Source organism: Otolemur garnettii, unplaced genomic scaffold (assembly GCF_000181295.1).
Source record: "Otolemur garnettii isolate 467f Iridium unplaced genomic scaffold, OtoGar3 scaffold00004, whole genome shotgun sequence".
NCBI classification, from domain to species: Eukaryota; Metazoa; Chordata; class Mammalia; order Primates; family Galagidae; genus Otolemur; species Otolemur garnettii.
The window spans coordinates 30,001,661-30,021,178 of record NW_003852399.1 but is presented as its reverse complement, the minus strand read 5'-3'; the positions used below and the strand labels follow the sequence as shown (position 1 = coordinate 30,021,178).

The 19,518-nt window shown below is 42.1% G+C and overlaps 2 protein-coding genes across 8 annotated transcripts in view; one reads left to right on the top strand and one right to left on the bottom strand.

The window, feature by feature from the left end:
* Nucleotides 1–7,469, bottom strand: part of MTERF3 (mitochondrial transcription termination factor 3) — a 23,628-nt gene extending 16,159 nt beyond the window's left edge. The window contains exons 1-5 of one of the 5 annotated variants that reach the window (XM_012810749.2): nucleotides 7,381–7,469; nucleotides 6,998–7,167; nucleotides 6,633–6,731; nucleotides 2,886–3,234; nucleotides 1,564–1,716 (exon numbers count right to left, since the gene is read on the bottom strand). In XM_012810749.2, coding sequence (XP_012666203.1) covers nucleotides 1,564–1,716; nucleotides 2,886–3,219 — 487 coding nt within the window. In that variant the 5' untranslated portion in view covers nucleotides 3,220–3,234; nucleotides 6,633–6,731; nucleotides 6,998–7,167; nucleotides 7,381–7,469. Of the gene's footprint in view, nucleotides 1–1,563; nucleotides 1,717–2,885; nucleotides 3,235–6,632; nucleotides 7,168–7,380 lie in introns of all 5 variants that reach the window. The other 4 variants (XM_023517753.1, XM_003782463.3, XM_023517750.1 and 1 more) reach the window with 4 other exon arrangements.
* A 300-nt stretch (nucleotides 7,470–7,769) lies between these two features.
* Nucleotides 7,770–19,518, top strand: part of PTDSS1 (phosphatidylserine synthase 1) — a 77,135-nt gene continuing 65,386 nt past the window's right edge. For 2 of the 3 annotated variants that reach the window (XM_023517557.1, XM_003782462.3), the window contains exon 1: nucleotides 7,770–8,097. In XM_023517557.1, coding sequence (XP_023373325.1) covers nucleotides 7,919–8,097 — 179 coding nt within the window. In that variant the 5' untranslated portion in view covers nucleotides 7,770–7,918. The remainder of the gene's footprint in view (nucleotides 8,098–19,518) is intronic. The other variant, XM_023517560.1, reaches the window with a different exon arrangement.

Here is a 19,518-nt window from a genome sequence, read left to right as displayed (position 1 = left end):
AAAAAAAAAAAAAAAAAAAAAAAGCAAAAAAAGAATGACCCCTGAAGTTTCTACCAGAGCAAAGGTTTTCTCTTTTTCCTTTCCTGTTAAAAACTATCTCCCCAAAATATGTGGAATGAGAAACAAAAAATAAACTCCTCCTTTGATGAAACAAGATTAATCTATATCTCCAAAACACCATGAATGAAAAATGATGAAAGAGACGTAAAAGACAGATCAGAGGAGAAACAGGAAACTGAAATGCCTTCAAATGAGAATCTGACATACAAGCTCAAAAAACTCTAGGTTCAGAAATTGGAATCCCTAGGGATCTGAGAGATGGAAGTGAAGTACAGGCTCAAACATGGGGACTGTGTATGACTGTGTCCCAAGAACTCAGGAACTGCCCCTCCTGCCCCCATGCCTTATCTATTCCGTTCTTCTCAATCCTCCAGAAGAAAGGAGGCTCACTATCTTTTTTTTTTTTTTCCATAGAAAGCAGAAAAATAATTTATTCTAAAAGATGGCAGAAACAAGAAATTCATCCTGAAAATATTTTGGTATAATTCTGTTGGGACAGCTCTTCGCTCTGAACATGCTCTCCTACTCACAGCCCCACTGGAATCTTGTTTGTCTTGCAGCAGTATTTAAACTATTTGTTGATTCCAATGCTGCAAGAAGACAGGAGCCATCTAGGAGGCTCATTATCTGGGAAAACTCAACTACAAGAAGCACAAAACCCAGAGAAAATAGTAAAAGCAAAAGGTTGCAGTACTAGACTGAAGACAGGAAGACTAAATGGAAGTTTGCAACGAGGTTCCCTTGGCTGCCTTTCATCCAGATCCCAGTGTAACCTACTAGTCAATCAGCTAAGATAGGTATGCAGCAGGCCTTGAGAGAACCCACCCAAGTCAGAAGGGAAGTGGGCTCCAGGAGGAATGCCAGGGTTAGTATGACAAATAGGGAGCAGTGTTTTATGCACTCTGGGGAAATGGAATAACACATTGTCCAATAGGGCTCACTGGGAAAAACTGTCCTGAAAGGCTATTGAAAGGAGTGGGAAAATTTAACTCTCAAAACAAAAAACTTATCAAATAAAAATAAAGCAATTATTAATTCCAGGAAAATAAAAAGTTATACCAGAAGGCAAACAATCCTAGTACACTTCTTGTTAGAGCAGCCAGCAATATTTAGAGTCATTATGTAATCAATGACTAATGATCTATCTAAAGAACTGTAACATAACTGTATGAGGAGAATTGAAGAAAATACAGGAAAAGTATGTATCTGTAAGAGATTAAGTGATGTCTAAAACTGATGACCCAAGAAACAGCACTGTAAATAATTACTTAAAAATGTGGAGGCTGAATACAAACAGAAAGAATGATAAATGTAGGTAAATCTGAGGAATGAGATTTAACATCAGAAAGGATGAAGCAAGGAAGGAGGTTTTCCACTAGCAGCCTTTTTCACACTATTTAACTTTTGTTTACATGTGTGTACTACTTTATATTAAGATGTTAACTTAAAAAGGTAAAAAATTAAATGAAGTGTACACTCAACCTATAGGTTAATCAAACTTACCTAAAAGCACTAACTTCTGCAGAGTCTCAGAATGATCTACATAGTCTCGGAGTGTGAATGAACCTGGGGGCAATGGAGGGTCTGCAATAATCTGAATAGCCTCCTCCTCAGAAACTGGCTGCAGTGGTGATAATGGAGGCAAGTCATCCAGTCCTTTGAGAGAAAGCAGCAAGTTAGTACGTCAATATGCACACTTAAAACTGTTTCTACAAAGACCACCTCTTTCTGGAGTCATTTCAGAATTAAATGTCTAAGAACTCTAAGGGTAAGGTTACAACTATTTAAAAAAACCAACTACTGTTGTCCAAGAGAAGAAATTTGTGGGTAAGTTTGAAAGCATAGTATAACTCCTTCCTTCATTTTTAATTGTTAAGAATGCTGAAGATCACCTGAATTTCAAGTGCACTTTGAGAAAGAAACTGAGTCTACCACACCCTGTTAAATTGGTCAAAAGCACACATATTCCAACAGTCTAAACTGAAGGAGTTAGTCATTACATCTGAAATGTCTTTGTTTTGATCCAATACCCTCTCTCCAAGTTATTCTCAAATATGTCTTTAACAGTTGTATGCCTACAACTGTTTCTACAGACTGTAATCTTTGCCAAGGACAATCTGACCCTCTCCAGTACAGCCTTGATTCCGTTTTTTGTTTCTTTTTAGCACAGTATGGAAGACACAACTGTAATTTACCTTGAGCTAAGGAACGGGGACCGTGAACTTTTGTTCCAGTTTTTGCTTCTAATCACTAACTACCCTTTTTCATCTTTTACAGCTGGACTCTTCTCCCTTTTCCCTCCCACATTTCTTTCATATTCTACTTCCCCTAATATTATTTCACTTAAAGTGAAATATTCCTAGCATAGGAAGGAAAAGCACAGGAAGGAGAGGACTGACTAAAGATGACAGCAGGGAACTTTTTGGAATAATATAACTTCTATTTATTGTTTGTGGTGGCTGTTATACAACTAAATGCATATGTCAGAATTTATAGAACTGTATACCCCCAAAGTTGAATTTTACTTGACATAAGTTATACCTTAATAAACCTAATCACTATCAGAAAAAAAATTTAAACAACAATCTACACAATAAAATATTTAGAAAGCAAATGTTATTGGGAGAGCTATAAAATAATCGTATACATTATCAACCACCAACTTTTTTTCTTAGTCAATAAAATAAGGGTCTGATAGAAGTAAATGAGTATAAGTGACATTTTTCTTTTTCTTATCTGGTATAAAATATGACCTGAAATAAATTAGCAGAATGTAAACAGGCAGCTTGTTCAAAGGGGGGACTTTTCTGCAAGTTCAGAATTACCTTCTAAAGACAGCTCAGAATCAAAGTTGGGTATCTTTTGTGCCTTCTGTGACTGTTCACTCATGGAAGGAAGCAGAGTGCTTTGGGCAGGATAATTCCCTTGATTATTTGAGTTGGTCTGTTGGGAACTATTCCATAAGGAGGAAGTCTGATAACTCCTAAACCCCCACTGGAGAAAGTAATTGTCAGAGGACATCTGAGGCTGAGCAGAAAAGCCAGGCAACAATGTTTTTCCTGGTCTTGTAAAACGTTTTGTAAGTTGTGTAGTATTAATGAAGCTACTTGATTTAATTGAGTTGAACCATCTGGGTATTTGTTGGGCTGCCAGGGCCATTTTTCTTAAAGTAGCCTAAAAAGGAAAAATAGAAATGTCACAAGAAAAGCAACTCACTTACTTACATGTTTAAAGAAGTATGCAAACAACAAAAAGATAAATTTTTAACTTTTTCCTAAATGAAAGGTGTTTAAATACCGTTTATTTATTTATTTATTTGAAACAGAGTTAGTTACTATGTCACCCTCCATAGAGTGCTATGGAGTCACAGCTCACAGCAACCTTACAGTCTTGGGCTTAAGCGATTCTCTTGCGTCAGCCTTCTAAGTAGCTGGGACTCAGGTACCTGCCACTACGCCCAGCTATTTTTTTGTCGTTGGAAGTTGTTGGTGTTTAGCTGGCCCAGGCTGGGTTCGAACCTGCCAGCCTTGGTGCATGTGGCTGGCACCATAACCACTGTACTACAGGGGCCGAGCCAAATACTGTATATTTAGATAGACTAAAATAAAGTAGTGAAATGTTTCTTATGCACAGGAAAGGCCTAAAATGAGGCAATCTCAGTTATAAACCAAAAGATAGGAACTGCTGAACTGGAAAAATAAATACATACTTTGCAATTTAACAAAAAACAAAATCATTGGGTGGCACCTGTGGCTCAGTGGGTAGGGCACCGGCCCCATATACTGAGGGTGGAGGGTTTCAACCTGGCCTTGGCCAGCTAAAATAGCAGTGGCAACTCCAACACAAAATAGACAGGCATTGTAGTGGGCACCTGTAGTCCCAGCCACTTGGGAGGCTGAGGCAAGAGAATCGATTAAGCCCAAGAGTTTGAGGTTGCTGTGAGCTGTGATGCCACAGCACTTTATAGAGGGTGACAAAGTGAGACTCTGTCTCAAAAAAAAAAAACCGAAATCACTGATGTAAGAGAACATTTCAAACAAAAATCTGTAGATGTTCAAATTACAGCCAAACTCAATAATCTCTGTTAATTTAATCATTTAAAGAAAATTAATGTGGTAGCATCAGCCAGGTGTTGTGGTGGGTGCTTGTAGTCCCAGATACTTGGGAGGCTGAGGCAAAAGAATCACCTGAGCCCAAGAGTTTGAAGTTGCTGTGAGCTATATACACCATGGCATTCTACCCCCTAAAAAAGAAAAGGAAAGAATGTAGTGCTACTAAGTGTTCTTGAAATTTGGTTTGAAGGACTCTTAAGAAGCACACTGCTGATCAAAGTAATACTGAATCATTCAAATACATTTTATGTATATGAATTAGTCACAAAATAAAAAACCGAAATCCATTCTGTTATAAATGAATCATCACAATATTAATCAGTGCTATGTAGAACAGCTGAGGCTGTTTCTTGCTTCATCTTCAGAGGTGAACACTGTTGATTATTTTACAGCTAAAGCTGTTCTTCAAAAGGGAACTGAAAACCCTTCGAAAAAGAAAAGGTCAAAAATGGCAAACAAAGTGATAGAAATAAATAAGCAACTAGCAATGAGTACTTTGAAAATTTTTTTTTGAGACAGAGCCTCAAGCTGTCCCCCTGGGTAGAGTTCCGTGGCATCACAGCTCACAGCAATCTCCAACTCCTAGGCTCAAGCGAGTCTCCTGCCTCCACCTCCCAAGTAGCTGGGACCACAGGCACCTGCCACAACACCTGGCTATTTTTTTTTTTTGGTTGCAGCCATCATTGCCGTTTGGTGGGCCTGGGCTGGATTCAAACCCGCCACCCTAGGTGTATGTGGCCAGCGCCAAGCCACTTTGATGGTTTCAAAAAGTTTTTTTTTTTTTTTTTTTTTTTGGAGACAGAGTCTCACAGTGTCGCCCTGGGTAGAGTGCATCACAGCTCACAGCAACCTCAAACTCTTGGGCTTAAGCAATTCTCTTGCCTCAGCCTCCTAAGTAGCTGGGACTACAGGTGTCTGCCACAATGCCCAGCTATTTTTGGGTTGTAATTGTCACTGTTGTTTGGCAGGCCCTGACTGGATTCAAACCTGCCAGCTCTGGTGTATGTAGCTGGTGCCCTTGCCGCTGACCCTCAGAAAGATTTTTATCAGGAAAGGCTTTTGTTGTTAGATTAAGCTGCAGGAAGATTAAGACATTTTATATTTAGCCAGCTATCATAATTAGGTAAATTTAATACATGCAATCGTATATTAAATAAGATATTCCATATAAACCTAGCATGGAGTCCAGCATATACGAAATGCTCAATAAATGTTAGCCATTATTATTATTGATTATACAACCAGGTACATATGAATGCTTCCAAATTAATTAATGCTTACAAGTTTTTGCTCTGTTTCTCTTTGTAATGAAATGTAGCTGCTTTTATCCTCTAAGTTAGACCAAATGCTATATATCTGAGGCTCTAATTTCTCTTTGGAGATTTATAGTTTTGGGAAGTTTGCTGAAGGAGATTTACAATAGTGATTTTAGAAAAGAAATAAGCACTCACAGGCTGTAATCCTAGTACTCTGGGAGGCAGAGGTGGGTGGACTGCTTGAGCTCACCAGTTCAAGACAGCCTGAATAATAGTAAGACTCTATCTCTACTAAAAATAGAATAACTGGCCAGTTATTGTGGACAGTGCCTGTAGTCTCAGCTACTGGGAGGCTGAGGCAAGAAGATTGCTTGTGCCCAACATGTGACTCCAGGGCACTCTACCCAGGACAACAGAGTGAGACTGTCTCAAAAGAAAAAAAACGCTGAAGCGGGAGGATTGCTTGAGCTCAGGAGTTCCAGGCTTGTCTGAGCGAGAGTGAGACCCCCGACTCATGAAAAAAACGGAAAGACCCAGCCGGGCACTGTCATGAGCACCTGTAATCTCAGAGGCTGGGGTAGCAGGATGCCCACAGCCCAAGTCTGAGGTTGCAGTGAGCTATGAGGCCATTGCACTCTGCTCAGGACACAAGGTAGAACTCTGTCTCAACAAAAAAGAAAAAAAAAAAGCTTTCATAATAACCTTTTGGGAAAGGTGATTTTTGTTAAATTTTGGTAGGAAATGACCTCCAAATCTTCCAAAAATTTTCCCTCAAATGTACAACATTCATTCTCTGCACATAATGGCACTAAATTGGACTCCAGAAGCCCTCATTTATGCTATTTTGACAGAACTTAAGTTTCTGGAGGTGGTCTAACAAAATCTCATTCTTGATGGGGGATTAAGAATCATTCTTCAACTAATATGTTTTTTTAAAAAGTTAAGTGCAAAATAAAGTGATTCTTAAGGTCCCTATTAGAATTTTGACTTTTGAGTTGTTCTAAGCAGTCTATTCTACTTCAAAACAATTTCCTGAAACCACAAATTCACTATGAAGCCTTTGAAATTAATCTCTCTCCCAAGTGAGGGAGACTCACTTTTAAACTCCATCTACATTCATTAAAAGGTCTCGACGTTTATCCTTTACTAATGTTTATCCTTCCATGTGTTATTTACAAGTTCACTGTTCTGTATACTTTTTAACAATTGATTAACTGTTCATTCAGGAGAGCAGGGCTGGGTTTCGTCTCTGGAGTCACCCTCCCAGGGACTATTAACCCCTTGCCCAGAGCCTGGTACTGCTCTGTTGTTTGTATAATGAAAATGGATCAATGGCAAGTATGGTTAATTCACTTGCTTACACAGCATTCAAAAGCGGGTAAGGCATTTGCAGATGTGTACAAAAGCCTTGCAAAGCGTAATGGTATTTAACACGACATTTTAGTCAGGAAAATTAAAAAGACCCTTAAAGAACTCCTTAGACCACTAAAATATTTTATTCTCAACTGTGCCTAGATCTTTGCTAGGAAGAGGCATTGTAAGAGTTTTTAGAGCGTTCAAGATTTCTACCTCAGAAAGGCTACAAGTGAAGTCAGGAGATGAAAGGAGAGGGTGGCTTCGTAATAAAGGGCCTCTCAAAGTAAGCCTGACGTCCTCTTTAGGCCATTTTAGACCACTTCAGTTCCCCAAATCCAACTTCCGCAGGAAGCCAGTTCACAGGGCGGGCCTCCTCCTGCGACCTTCGCAGAGTGAACAAATAAACAAGCATTGTTTGTTTGGGTAGGTTTTCCATGAAATCAGCCAGGGGAAAACCCAAGACGACACTAGCTACCCTCGCCTGGGCCGCCGAGGGCTGAAGGCCGTGAGGCCCGGAGGCGCGGCCTGGACGCGGGTGGTGCGACCCGACCCCCACCAGGAGCGCGCCCCTCGCGCTCCCGCGGCCTCTGCTTTACCTGTGGGCAGGCCTGGGCCTTGTCGCGGGTCCGCAGTGACCGACAAACTCGCCGGGCCGCGCGCACCGTCCGGCCGAGCCGCACGCCGCCCGTCAACCCTGCCGGCCCGCGCCGCCGCGCTCTCTGGCCCACGTGGGCTGCGGCCAGAGTGAGCGCGACCATCTGCCGGGCTGCGCGGGGGAGAGCGGGGGGGCGTGCGGCGGGGAAGAGCCGGCCGGGGGCCACAGCTGCCCTTCTCCCGTCGCCACTTCCCTCAAATCTTAAGGGTTGGGAGTGTGAAGGCTCCTTGAGTGCCCAGGGATGGCTCTGCCTGCACGCCAGCTCGGGTATGGCCGGCGGCGGCCCCCGCCCGCGGCCGCGGTGGCGGCGCCGCGACCCCGCCCTCCCGCGCCTGTCCTTCCCTCGGCTGCCAGCCTTTGCTGGGCGCCAGACCCGGCCTCGCCGTCCGGCTGCTCGCCTGCTGCGGCTTGTCACCCTCGGGGTCCCAGCCTTCGTGGGCTGGGGCCGCCGTTGCCGCGGCAGGACGGGGAGGCGGGCCATGGCGTCCTGCGTGGGGAGCCGGACCCTGAGCAAGGATGATGTGAACTACAAGATGCATTTCCGGATGATCAACGAGCAGCAAGTGGAGGACATCACCATTGACTTCTTCTACCGGCCGCACACCATCACCTTGCTCAGCTTCACCATCGTCAGCCTCATGTACTTTGCCTTCACCAGGTGAGTCGCCGGGCAGCGCCAAGGGGCGCGCCCGAGGGCGAAGGGAAGAGGCGGGCGGGAGGAGGTGGCGAGGAGGGTGGCCCGGCGTGGCTCCGGGGCGAGGAAGCGGGGCGACTGCTCCGTTCACACACTCTCAGACGCGCCGCCCACGTAGCTCCTCCACCCGCCCGCCCGGGTCTCACAGTACACCCTGCCCTTTCCCCGAGCCCACCCCCCCACCCCCCTCCTCTCAGTGCCCCTTCTCCCATAGAGCGCCTCCGGTTACACCAGGAAAACACGCGAGTCACTTAGCACTATCGCCCCCCGCTCCCCACCCCGCACGCAGCATCGCTCCACACACATCACGACACGGGCCCCTCCTCTGCAGCCGCTCCAGCCTCTGTCCTACCCAGCACACCGCATGAATCATCTCATATGCACCACTTTCAGCGCACACCACCACATAAAACATCCCAGTGCACAGCGCCCGCACCAGACACAGGCCCAGGACACAACCGAGATCCCTTCCCATGAAACTCCTCCAGTGTTTAGTTTTACCTGTAACGCACAAAAAATGCACATGTGAGGTGCCCCCACGAGAGCTTTCCGGTGCAGCATCTCCCGTGTACACTGCACACAAATCATCTAGCATAACCCTTCCCTTGGCTTCAATCACTACAATCTGTACCACAACACAAACTACCACTCTAACACATCACAGTTGACCTTTGCTATCCAGCACAGCCCACCACTCATCCCCTCCTTGTGCATTGCTGCGTAGACCCCAGCCCACCACTCGCCACACAGTGCACACCCTGCCCTTCATCACCCAACATATATCCTGAAGTGAGATCTTGTCAAGCAATTTTAATGGTGCCTGGTGCACAGTAAACCTTGTGTGTGTTAAACAAATGAGACATGTAAACCTTACACAACATAACACAACTCTCTTGTTCCCCAGAAAACCTACACACATGTTCAAAGCACTTCTAAGATAGGCCTGTTCAAAGGAGCTGCTCTGCTTGACTCTTGAAGGCTGACATCATGTAACTCTGTGGCACTGCACTATGGTTCCTTATCCCCAACCCCAGAACTAATTCATGCCCAGTTCATAAGGGACATACACCTTGGTTCTTACTTACAACGATTTATGTTTTCTAAACTTCTTCTAAGAAAGGAAACTCACGCCTGCCTCATCGTTATGGCTTAAGAGACCAACCGAGAGTAGTGGAGTTTTGGAGCTAGACTGTTAGTTACAGAACTGGTTGTGTGTCCTTGGTTGAATTACTGAACCTTACTCTGAGACTCAGTGGCCACACCTGTAAAATGGTGATAAAATACATACTTACCTCTTATTAGGGTTGAGAAGACTAAATGAATATGTATGAATGCATTTAGCAGAGTACCTGGTATATGATGTATAATTCATTGTCAGTTAGCTCTCTCCCAGTATTTTTACACAAGAACCAAGATTGTCAGTCAGGGTCAGCAGAAAATGTCTAGAGCAGTGATTCTCAACCTTCCTAATGCTGTGGCCCTTAAATACAGTTCCTGTGGGTCACGACCCACAGGTTGAGAAACGAGGTATTCAGTGGTCACAGGGATTGAGAGAACTTCTGGTTTTAGTTGGCAGAGGCAGAGTTAAAGAATACAAAATGTATCACAACATCTGTGACAGCATAGTACAACAAAAAATGAATTGTCTCCTATACACAGGCTTATGCTCACATACTCACAACTCCCAGCAGTGCCTCCCTTGGGAATCACTGTAATTTTTAGATTTTCATAAAACTAATATCCTCCTACATTATACTTGTTCCTCACTTCCATAATTCATTTGACTCCTGGTTCTTGTTATGTGTTTATCTAGTCACCTGAATCTACATAAAGGCATAAGCATAAAGCATAAATCATTTCTCTTAAATGATTAAGGAATACTGACACTTATTATTGTAAAGTCTGCTACTACTGCAACAGGTTAAGACCAGACCTTTCCACAGTATCTGACCAGATGTATTTCTAGCTTTGGGAGAAATCAGTCTGCTCCCTGGTTATGGTTAATGCTCAAATACTTCATATGTTATTTTCATTATGTTACCGAATAGCTGTTTGGCCACTTCCTGTTGCTGAGCCTCAGTTTCCTTGTCTGTATGTAAAATGAAAATTCCAATACTAATATTTCATAGGATTGTCATGAGGATTAAATTCATCTTTTTAGATAATCTGTGTTTAGCTCGGTACATGGCAAATGTTAAGTGCTTAATAAACATAAGTACTTATTATATGATTATATTATATTCTAATGCCTTCTAAATTATCTTTGTTATTGAATGAGAATATAGAGTGCTCTGTAATTGAGAAAAAAGGGTAAAGGCGTTGGAAAGTACACATTGGATAACATACATGCTTGTTTCACATCAACTTCAGTTTAATTTCATTTAATGTATAGGTTGGAAATGATGGAGTTAGGGAGTTTTCTTTGGAAATTAGGAAATTAATTATGGTATTTTATTATAAATAATGAGAAGCAAGAATGAGCAATTCATTTCAACCTTTTATCTTCTTTTTTCTTTTTTTTTTTTTTTTAGATAGAGTCTCACTTTGTCTCAGTAGAGTACCGTGGTGTCTTAGCTGACAGCAACCTCAAACTCTTGGGCCCAAGTGATTCTCTTGCCTCAGCCTCCCAAGTAGCTGGGACTATAGGCTTCTGCCACAACACCCAGCTATTTTTAGAGATAGAGTCTCTCTCTTGCTCAAGCTGGTCTGGAACCATGAGCTCAGGCAATCCACCCACCTCCGCCTCCCAGAGTGCTGGGATTACAGGCATGAGCCACTGCTCCCAGCCTTCAACCTTTTATCTTTAATATTATTCTAGGCGCTTTCAAAAGAAATTCCTCTTCCTGTCTGCTAATATAGAAAGTCACAGTCTTCTGAAATTTCCCTTTTACACCATATTCTGCCAAAGCAGTTGATAAATGGGAGCAGTGAAAGTATAAGAAATGAGTATGAATTTTAACAGCTTGCCAAAAGTAATAAGAAAAACCATAATCTGAACCTCAGCCTATGGCCTTTTCCAAAAATAACAATTTTATTTCTTCCACTAATTTCATAAAGAGATGAAAATCACACAATGAAGAATTAATAACAAGTTTCACCGTATATAAAATCACAAGCACCATTAATAGAATTCTAACTCACTTATGTAATGATTTGTGATTCTTTTAAGTGTGACATTACAGTGATAGCTCAATCATCCTCTACAAAGATTGAAAGTAACGACTTCATAAATGAAAATTATTCATTCTGTGCTCTTTTGTGATGATTATCTCTAATACCTTATACTTATTTTATAAAGATTTTAGCTGGATAGCTTTTAGTGCAATTCTTACAGTAGACCTTTTAAAATGTATCTTAAAAGTTTGTTTTACAGAGACTTTTTATCTAAAAGAACAAGGAGATAGAATACTTTGGAGATGTCATATTATCAGTATGTGATACTATCAGTACCTGGAAAATGTCACATGCTGCAGAGACCCAGCAAGAATTTAGTATTACAAAGGATTAGACACCTGACATGGAAGTCAGAGACAAGATTGAATTTATCAAGTAGTTCTTTTGTTAGATGGCAACTGGGCCAACTGACTGTTAAATCATAGTGTTAAATCTCCTGTACTTACCAGCATTATTAAAGATAAAGTCAGATGCTATATAATCATTTCTCTCTTTGAAAAAGCTCATTTTGCCTCATTTTGGAATACCCATGTTTTTATACCTTAGATTAGCAGTTCTCAACCTGTGGATTGCGACCCCTTTCTAACAATGAAAATACATCGCTGCATTAGGAAGGTTGAAAACCACTGCCTTAGATGCCTAGGCACATGGCTCTTAAGTTTATTCAGCCAAAGTGGGGCAGGGAAAATTTTTGTCTTGGGCTGAAAGTATGATTGATAATACTGAGGTACCCTTCCATTTACTCTGCTTTCAGAGGTTAGTAAACTTAGAAACATTGAATGGCCTTAGTTTGAAAAACTCAAGCTTTAGATTTGAAAACAGAATCTGCTAACTGACATTCAAAGAAGCCCACCTCGCCTTAAGAGGCATCTGCCATTAAATAGTGGAATCAGCCTCTGTTAGCAATTGACCAACAAAAATCATTACTTACCTAGAGGAGATTGCCTTCCTGTCAATTGCTGTACCTAAATGATTATCAATGTGTCTATGCTTGGTTTCTCCTAGATAGAGGATTAAGGAGACAGAGTAGGGCAGGGAAATAGATAGACTTTTGATTTATTTATTTGTTAATAATGGCTTTTGCTTAATTTCCCTTCTTGGCTTTGGAGCTCCCGTTAGCCATCATATTATTGGGCCATATATCTGGCCTTCTGTGTCACTTTGCTTATGGATGCTTGCCAGCCTTCCCTGTTCTTTCCCTTTCATCCATATAAATTCCCATTAGAAAATGTCTTCTGATACTGCTGATTCAGTCGTCTCAGTCCTGTTTCCTTTCTATACATCATGTTCTTTCTCCCCCAATAACAGAAGCCCTGGATGTCCTTGTTCCCTGACACCAGCAATACTAAGTGAGCATCTATAGTGATTGTGTTCTGAAATTAAACCAGCCGTGGAGGTGAACAGAGAGCATTATGTTAGGTTGCACCTGAGGTCCATTTAACATTGATATTTAACATTTCTCTTCCCCAGTTACTATTGGAGTCCTATTTTTATTGGACTAAAGTATCTTTTTATATCTTTCCTTATACTTATTTCAGATGTTTTATGTCCCTAATAAGATTATAAACTTATTAAAGAGAAAAAAGTGCCATATATTTTTGTGAGGTCTTTTTTAGTGAATGGGCACTAGGATAACTCAAAGACTTTTTTTTTTTTTTTTGAGACAGAGTCTTACTACATCGCCCTGGGTAGAATGTCGTGGCGTCACAGCTCACAGCAACCTCAAACTCTTGGGGTTTCAGCCTCCCAAGTAGCTGGGACTATAGTGCATGCCACAATGCCCAGCTGTTTTTTGTTATAGTTGTCATTGTTTGGCAGGCCCAGGCTGGGTTTGAACCCAACAGCTCTGGTGTATGTGGCTGGCAACCTAGTCGCTAAAGTATAGACGCCAAACCTTGAAGATTTATTTGTCTTAGATGGTACCTTACCCCACAGAGATTAGGTATCTAGGAATTGTCGCCTCTCACACTCCTCCTTAATAAACAGCCTTCCTCCAAGTTGGTCTGTTTTGAGTAACTGTATTTGGCATTTTAGATATAATTTTATTACCAAATGTAATACAATTTATTTGTAGAAGAATCCCTGTTACCCCAGAAGTTAATAGTTCTTAATCTCAGCTAATCCTAAAACCAAGACTAGCCTATTGAGCCTGGCCTGCCTTCTCAGCCCAGACATTTGTTTAATTCAGTTCAACAGTCTGAGTTCCCTCTAGCCCAGGTTTCTGCAGACCTGGGATTCACCATCTCCTTTATCTCCCACAGGTCTGATTGGGCCTTTGTAGCTTTTAGGGCTCTTCTCCTCTTTGCACTCCTCAGCCTTAGTTCAGCAGACCCCAACACTTCGGGATTGCAGGCTCCTTGCTCCCGTCTCCGCCTTCCTGTAGTGAGTCCTCCATTGCTGCCCTCATAGTCCTTTTAAGACAAAACTGTGGTCCTCTCTGTGCCGTGTATACGGTCTTTCACTGGATGCCCACTGCCTGTAGGAAAGTGCTAGCTGGACTGTTAGGGTGCTTTGTTACAGAGGGGGCCTGCATCCCCCACTTTCTGTCTCATACTGCCAGCAGGCCCAGAGAGCTCATGGCCCCACACCCAGGGTCCTCCTGCCCCCCTCCCAACAGTCTTTCACAGTCCCTTTGGATGGTTCTCCTCCCACACTCCTTTCTTGGTTATTCCAAGAAGCACAGAGGAAGGAACATTTATTAACTTCCAAGTACCTTAGGCTGTAATAATTTGTTTTTATATATCTCGTATTGTAATATTTGTTTCTATGTCAATTTCTTGAGGCCAGATATCTTAATCATGCCAGGATAGGGATCCAGGAAAGGCTGAATGACTGGAATTCATGAAATCATTTCTTCAATAAGAGCTTTTCATAATATCACCCTTCTTCTCCTTTGGTTACTATCTCAGCTATAAGTCTTGACAAGGATCATAACTTTCCATAAAATGAAATGAATGTGGTATTAAAGATAAGGCCAAAGTTAGTTAGCGTCTGTCTACCTTGTAACCTGGGATTTTCCATTGAGAGAGGATCCCTAACAGTGACTGATCTAAACATGACCCTATATGTCTCTATTTCAAGGACTCACATTAAAGGTAATGAAGAAGAACATAGGAGAGGGACAATGACATCCCACTTCCTGACCCCAGGAAGAAAGCCTTATCTAAAAGGTTGTGTGCAAGTGAATGGCTTATGCTTTGGTTTCCTGGAGTCTTCATGTCTGCTGCCTGTAGTCACACATTAAGCTGATACAAATCGGAGTCCAGAAGTTCTTTTGAGTGTAAACTTTTTTTTTTTTAAAGAGCTTTCCTTACACTTTTCCTGCCATTTTTTTTTTTTTTTTTTGGCCTGGTCTGGATTTGAACCCTCCACCTCTGGCATATGGAGCCAGCACCCTACACCTTTGAGCCATAGGTGCCACCCCACTTTTCCTGCTTTTAAGACATTCTTTATTTGGGCAGTTCCTGATACTAGCTGAAAATGTTCTGCAGAAGGCACTCAAGTATTTAGGCTTTTAAATATTTGCTGGTGGTTTCAGAAGTCTGTGCTGACTCTCTGCAAGGGGACAGAACAGTTACTGTCAGTGGACCCTTTAGGGCAGGCTGTGATTCCCTGAGTCTCTTGGCTTACTCTGCTGTACCATCTCTGTCATTCTTAGCACCCACGTATTGAGGATGGCTATTGTGTGCCAAGCATTGTGCTGGGTATGAGAGGTACCTCGGGATAACTTGGTGGGACCTGTGTCCTGTGGGGCTTCAAGTACACTCTTAAGTTGTACCTTCAGTGTTTTGGGGGCACCCACCACTTGTTAGGTATTTTCACTGGATGTGGTCAGTGATACAGTCCTGGCACACTTCAGAAGCACTCCTAAGTTTAGCAGAGAGGGAAGAGGACTTTGCCTCCCTAAGTGGTATGTTTGTGTCATTGGTGAACAGAGCAACCTTGACCAAGAGCCAGCATTCCAGAAGCCCTGGCATCTACTTCCACTCTGCCTGTGTTTGTGTGGAACTGTGGGCAAGATAAACCAACAGCTTTATTTTCCTCATCCTTCAAGCAAGGATTTATCTGCCTTGCCTTTCCCCACTGAACTGTGGGGGCAGTTAAATGAAATGCCAGCTGTGAAATTTCTTTGGAAACTTCAGAGTACTACAGACTGAGGCATTTTGATATTAGTTGCTATAGTAGACCCAGAAAAAGTAAGGGAACTGTCACAGCATCATGATTGGAAAGTAATGTATTTTTACATTGTGTTGCTATAAAGCAAAACGTCTTACTTGAGTGAGAATCCTGAGACCAGCAAGAGTCAAGATGAGTACAGGGCAACTCAATGACTTGGGCAACAAGTTATGAGATGTGGGGACCATCCTGCCCCCTCACAAAGCCTTAGGAGACAGTAACGATTCCACCAAAGGGGCCTACCCCAGTAGGTCTATGCTTTTTGCTTTGCCCGGTTAATCAGAGACAGTTTCTATAAATAAAGACATTTCTTTTATGGCAGGGCTGTACTCAGGTAATGACTGTTTCATGTGTCATTGTCCTTTGTATTGGGATCTGCTCAAGAATAAGGGCCACATTTATTCCTCTGAGCCCAGCATAATCCCTACCCAGTGGTAGGCATTAACTACATGAAGGAATGAGGGAATGCAAAAGAAAAGCGTTCAAATGCCTGGGCTCATAATAGTGGGCACCTCCTCTGTGCCAGATACTGTTCTAAGTGCTCTACACGTGTTACTTAATCTTCACACAACCTGTGAGGTGGAACTCTTACTATCCCCTGTTTACTGAGGAGGAAACTGGGGCACAGAGAAGTTAAGAAACCTGCCCAAGGTCACATAGGCTGGCAGTCTGGGCCTGGCCTGTAAGCCTCCTCACCACATTATATGGCCTCCTACAGGGGAAGGAATTGCACTTTGGAGCCAGGCCATATTGGTAAAAAAGGTGGATTATGATCGTTTCCCCCTTGAGGATGTTAGAAAAATTAAGCTAGCTAATCTAGCTAGTTAGAGAAGCTAGCGTGCTCAATGAGGCTAGCCGTAGGTACTAGTTTTAGTCTCCTAATTTAGGGTTTCTGAAGTCACTAGTGGGGGCTTTGCAGCTGAATTCCTTTCCATGATTAACTATGGAAAATTTCTGTATACCTCAGCCGAAGGTCAAATCTCAGATAACTTGGGGAATGGAAAGGATGGGCTCACATCAGACCTTGCAGAACGGTCCTGGGTACTCAGGTTGCCCTGTGCCTGGGGACATCCTCAACTATCAGTGCTTTTTGTGCACCCACCACTTGTAAGGGGCTGTTCTAGGTCTGAGGGTCCACCCTCTGTGCTCCCCGGAAACTCATATTAGTATGACACTGGGGCCTCTAGTCTAACAGGAATCAAGTTTCTTTTTAAGCTCACCCTCTAGTCCCCCAATCTGTGACTGCAGAAATTTGATCTTTTCAGTTTATCTTAAGACCTTACTGTCCATCCTTAATACATTTTTTTCTAATTAGATAAATATAAAACTGCCAACTATTTGGACCCACTGCTATTTTATACAGTTTAATTGACCTTTTTCCCCCTGAGAACAGGCCATCCATCGGATCCTCTTTTTCTAATAAAATTGCTCAAAACTTGCAAAATTGCCCTTTCATTGGTTTTATATCTATATTTATTACTAATGTCAAATTATAAATTTAGTGTTGACATATCTTTTTAAGCTTTTTATTTTATTTTATTTTATTTATTTTGAGACAGAGTCTCACTGTGTTGCCCTCGATAGAGTGCTGTGGTGTTACAGCTCAACGCAACCTCAAACCCCTGGGCTTAAGTAATTCTCTTGTCTTTGCTTCCCAAGTAGCTGGGACTATAGGCGCCCACCACAACGCCCAGCTATTTTCTTGTTGCAGTTGTTTTAGCAGACCCAGGCCAGGTTTGAAACCACCACCCTCGATGTATGTGGCTGGAGCCCTAACCCTTGTGCTACAGGCGCCAAACCTGTTTTTAAGCTTTTTAACTAATAGATAAATTTAAATAGAGACTGATTAGCTCATTCACCAAGCTATTCATTTAATTAAAATTGTATTGATATTTTAAAAAAGAATGTTGTATTCATGTCGCTTGATACCTAAGATACACCAAAGGGTATGTGATGAGAAGTCCATCTCCTTGCATCTCGCAGTCACCCATTTATCCTCTTTGGAGAAAACTGTGTCCTCATTTCTTGTGGATTTCTGGGGACATTCTGTGCAGCTATAGGCACAAATTACAAGTTACATTCCCATGCACATGTTCCCTTTATTGCACAAATAGTTGCTTATTATACCCACTGTTTTGTAATTTGCTTTATTTACTTCAGGATAGCTCTTAAATTATTCTGAATCAATTGATTTCTGTTTTTTTAAGAGATGGAATCTCACTATGTTGCCCAGACAGGAGAGTAGTGGCGCAATCATACCTCACTATAGTCTTGAATTCCTGGGCCCAAGCACTTCCCCTACTTCAGCTTCCACGGTAGCTGGGACTACAGCCTTGACCCACTACTCCTGGCTCATTTTCTAATTTTTGTAGAGATGGGATCTGTCTGTGTTGCTCAGGCTGGCCTTGAACTCCTGGCCTCAAGTGATCTCCTGCCTTAGCCTACCAAAGTGCTGAGATTAATCAGCCCTTTTTTGGTGGACATTTAAGTTGTTTCCAATCTTTTCCAAATACATGTAATGTCGCAGTGAACAACCTGGGACATATGTCATTTTTGCATAAATAAGAATGTAATCAGGAGGATAAATTCCTAGAATGAAATTGCTTAGTCACAGGGTATATGTATTTGTATAGTAAATTTAATATCTGAAAACTACTTCACATAGTTTTAAATTTATACTACACCCAGCAGTGTATGACAGTGCCTCTTTTCCTGTTTCTTCATATCCTCATCAGGAGACGCTCAATCATTACATTTTTACCTTTGTCAAGAAGGTAGATTTAGAAACTGATCTCCAGGTTATTTTAACTTGTCCTTCTCTTATCATGAGTGTGGTGGAGTGTCTTTTAACTTGTCTGAGAGCAACTAGACTTTTTGTTCTAGTGAACAAATTCTGTTCACAGAATTCTGTTCACAGAGTCTTTGTGCCCTTTGTCCACTTTTCTGTTTTTTGTTTTTGTTTTTTTATGTCTGTTTGTTGTTTTTACTGTTAACTGATTTGAGGGGAGTGCTTTGTATATTAGGGAAATTAATCCTTTGTCTTGACATGAGATGGAATTTTTTTCCCTAAGTTTATCACTTTCTCTTTGATTTTGTTACTGATTCCTTTGACACGCAAATTTGTCAATTTCTTTTCCTTTATGACTTTTGGGTTTGTGTTACATTTTAGAAAGGTCTTTTCCACTTTATGATCATTGGTTGTTCTGATTTAAGATTTTTTTTTTTTTGTAGAGACAGTCTCACTTTATTGCCCTCCCTCGGTAGAGTGCCATGGCGTCACAGCTCACAGCAACCTCCAACTCCTGGGCTTAGGCGATTCTCTTGCCTCTCAGCCTCCTGAGTAGCTGGGACTACAGGTGCCCACCACAACGCCCGGCTATTTTTGTTGTTGTTGCAGTTTGGCTGAGGCAGGGTTTGAACCCACCACCCTCGGTATATGGGGCTGGCTCCCCACCCACTGAGCCACAGGCACTGCCCTAAGACTTGTTTTTTAATTCTTCCTCTAGTATTTTATTTTTTAGCTTTTAATTTTTCAAATCATTCAAGATATATTTTGGTATAAAGCATGAGTTACCAAATCAACCTTCTTTTTCCCATACAACAGTTATTAATTTCAGCCTTGCTTTTAATGTGTAACTTACATATTGTGTACCCTTGTCAAAGCCCCTTATACCAATCCTGTGCCTCTCCTGTGAGTCAGACTGATTGAAGATGACAGATAATTTTTTTTCATGAGGCAACTTGGCTTGGAGGAAAGATCCTCATCTTCAGTACCTGGCAGAGCTGGTTTTAAATGCCAACTTTGCAACTTCTTACCTGCTCCACCTCAGGCAAGTTACTTAGCCTTGTGGAATGTGGTTGGCAATACCCCACTTTGCAAATGGGTTGTGACAACTAGGGGTAACGTTTATAACTGGCTGGTCAGTGCCCGGCACACAGTAGACACTTGATAAACAGCAGCTGTTACTACTGTCCTTATCATCGCATCAGTAGTGTGACATCAGTGTGAAGGAAGGTGTTGTGTGCCCCCTGTGT